The sequence below is a fragment of the Trametes versicolor genome (assembly GCF_000271585.1).
Source record: "Trametes versicolor FP-101664 SS1 unplaced genomic scaffold TRAVEscaffold_158, whole genome shotgun sequence".
Classification (NCBI taxonomy): domain Eukaryota; kingdom Fungi; phylum Basidiomycota; class Agaricomycetes; order Polyporales; family Polyporaceae; genus Trametes; species Trametes versicolor.
The window spans coordinates 1-2,778 of NW_007360478.1; the positions used below are offsets into that span (position 1 = coordinate 1).

Below are 2,778 nucleotides of genomic sequence, written 5' to 3' on the forward strand. Positions count from 1 at the left end.
AATAGAATGTCAATTGAAGGTGTAAATTGGAGTACAAGGATGTTCAGGTCCAGATAATGCAGTTCCTTTAATGCATTGCCAGCACTATCTTCTGCCTTATATAATGAAAGTGTCCTGCAATATAATAATGAAGTCAGATGGATGGATTAGTGAGTATAAAGACCAGCTATTGTGCATACACTCTGGCAACAACCTTCAGCCACAATCAGTGTTTGGTGCATCAAAGCTTGTGTATTCAATATAAAACTATGATTGTACCACCATTAGATGCACATTAGAAAGACCTTTCCAATGATATATATGTGTCCTATGATGTGGTAAAGAATGAGCCAACAGGGGGCAAAATGAGTTGCAGCTGTGGCTGAGAACAAACAAGACCATACTTGGTGGCAGGGGAACGCTGAGCTGCGTTCCCCTGCCACCGACTGTGGTCTTGTTTGGTTCCCAACACAAATGCCTCAATATCTTGGCCCCCACTGGACCATATGTCATGAAATATATATCAACAGAAAGCTATGAATGAGCAGAGTCCATATACTCAAAAATGATTTGAATGTGACTAATGCAGCTGCCACTATACACAAGACAAGATCCCATTAGTGCCACAATTGGAAAAAGCGCCCATGGCACATGACCTGATGACATCATTGCCTTCCCCCAAATTGTTACATCCCGTGCGCCCAACCTCCGAACCCCCGGTGCCAACTTACGAACCTCCGTACGAACTACCGGTTTCCGACTCTATTCCGACTTCTTCCATTTAGACCTTTCTTTCTTGGCGCCTTGCGCCAAGACACTCACCTAGACAAAAGGCTTATTGTTTTCAGACACGAGTTATATCCCGAAGTCCCGGACTTTCCGTTAAAGTACTTCTTATTGTTTCCGAGAACAATTAGGCTTCTATGTATTTAAACCAAACTGGATTGTACTAGCTACTCAGTTCGGATATCTCGTTCACTTATCCAATTCCCTTTTACCCTCGAACCTCCGAACCTCCGACCTCCGACTTCTGACCTCCGAACCTCCGAACCTCCGACCCCCGAACTACGCCCCTAAGCTTGTCTTCTATTCCGCTCTCGACCTCTCCCCTCTCCTGTCCCTCCGACTCTCTAGTCTCGTTCCGGAACTTCGTTAGTTCCGGTACTTGTACTCCCGACCCCCGAGTCGGTACTTCTCCTAAACCGAGGACACCCGACAAGTGTGCCCAGCGTGTTACTAATAGTTTCGCGAAGTCCTCCTTTCCGGTGCTCGGTACTTCGGGACTTCGTCAACCCCCAAACTTCCGCGCACGGTCCTAACAGGATCACATACCGTAAAAAGGGCCCCAAGAAATCTGAAGAGCATATTGATGAGCATGCGGATGTGGACTCGGAGTTTGAGGACAACTATGATGTCAGTGATGCAGAATTGAAGGGTGCTGGAGCCAATGAAGAAGAAGAAGAATCTGAGGATGAACTTTTGCTGACAAAGACATCTGTTAGGGACGTGCCACACGGTAGGTCCGGAGTTCGGAGATTCCAGGGTCCGGAAGGGTCCGGAGTTCGGACGGAGTCCGGACGGAGGTGCGACACGGAGGGGAAGGACTTCAGCGAAGCTATTAGCAACGCTCTGAGACCTCCTGCAGTTGTCCTTAATTTCCGAAGGAACGAGGGGTCGGACTTGACCGGAGTTCGGGGCTGACTAAGCCGGAGTTCCACGCTGACTAAGCGGAACTAAGTCCGAGACGATCGGAGCAGAACAGAGAAGAGGATGAAGAGGATGGCGAGGGACGAAGTCCAAGGGGACTTGTCGAGCGAGCAAGATCAAACAAAGTCTGATGTCCGGAGTTCCGGAACACGTAGGCTCGGAGTTACCGGATTAGGAAGGTCGGAGTTCGGAGGTCGGAACGGAGGTAGACCAAGGGAATAGATTGACAAGGGAGGTAGCGTGAAGGAAGGTAAACAGAAGGTAGCGAGAAGAGTAATGAGGAGGGTAACGAGGAGGGTAACGAGATATCCGAACTGAGGTACTACGGCATTCCGGGCGCGTATTTAAGGAGCAGAACCTTATTGTTAAGGAAGACAATAAGAGCATAAGGAATATCAAATCCGGAGTTCGGAGATTCCGGAGTTCTGGAGTCCGGGGACAAAGACAATAGAGCTTATTGTTAAAGGACAAGATGATGAAAGAATGGTACAATCGTAAGGGAACGTACACGTGAAATCCGGAGTTCCGGAGTGCGGGAAAGTCGGAGTATGAAGTCCGGAGTGTGGGAACTCGGAGTACAGAGTCCGAAGTGCGGGAATTCCGGAGTTCAGAGCGGAGGTGCGCACGGAGCGTAACAACATCCAACCAGGAGCTTGAAGCTGATAGTGCACCTAAGCCAAAGAAATCTAGGTCAAAATATGTACAGTTCCATGAGAATCATCCACAGTATGAGACCCATCATGTGAAGCTGCTGGATGAGTCTGAGGCATATGTTCCCAACTTCATTGGTGGTTCACTCCCCAGAAGAGATGCAGGCAACTGTGAACAATATTGCATGACCATGCTCACACTCTTCAAGCCTTGGCGCACTGGGCAGGATCTGAGACCAAGCCAGGATGTGCTCTGGGATGATGTGTTCAATGGCCATTCATTCACAGAGCGGCAGCTGGAGGTCATGAAATTCTTCCATATCAAATATGAGTGCAATGATGCCAGGGACGACTTTTCTGCAGCTCGCAAAAAGGGAGGAAAGACTGGTCCTTCACCATTCAACATGGATAATGCCACCCTGGATGACCTGGACACGCAGTA

The 2,778-nt window shown here is 48.7% G+C and overlaps 1 protein-coding gene across 1 annotated transcript; it reads left to right on the plus strand.

Annotated features, from left to right (window-relative positions):
* Positions 1–2,392: 2,392 nt before the first annotated feature.
* Positions 2,393–2,725, plus strand: TRAVEDRAFT_104096 (uncharacterized protein; the record flags this gene model as incomplete). The annotated part of the gene is made up of 1 exon (XM_008047705.1): positions 2,393–2,725. A coding segment is annotated over one exon (333 nt), but the record flags the coding sequence as incomplete, so codon positions are not given.
* Between the last annotated feature and the right edge of the window lie 53 nt (positions 2,726–2,778).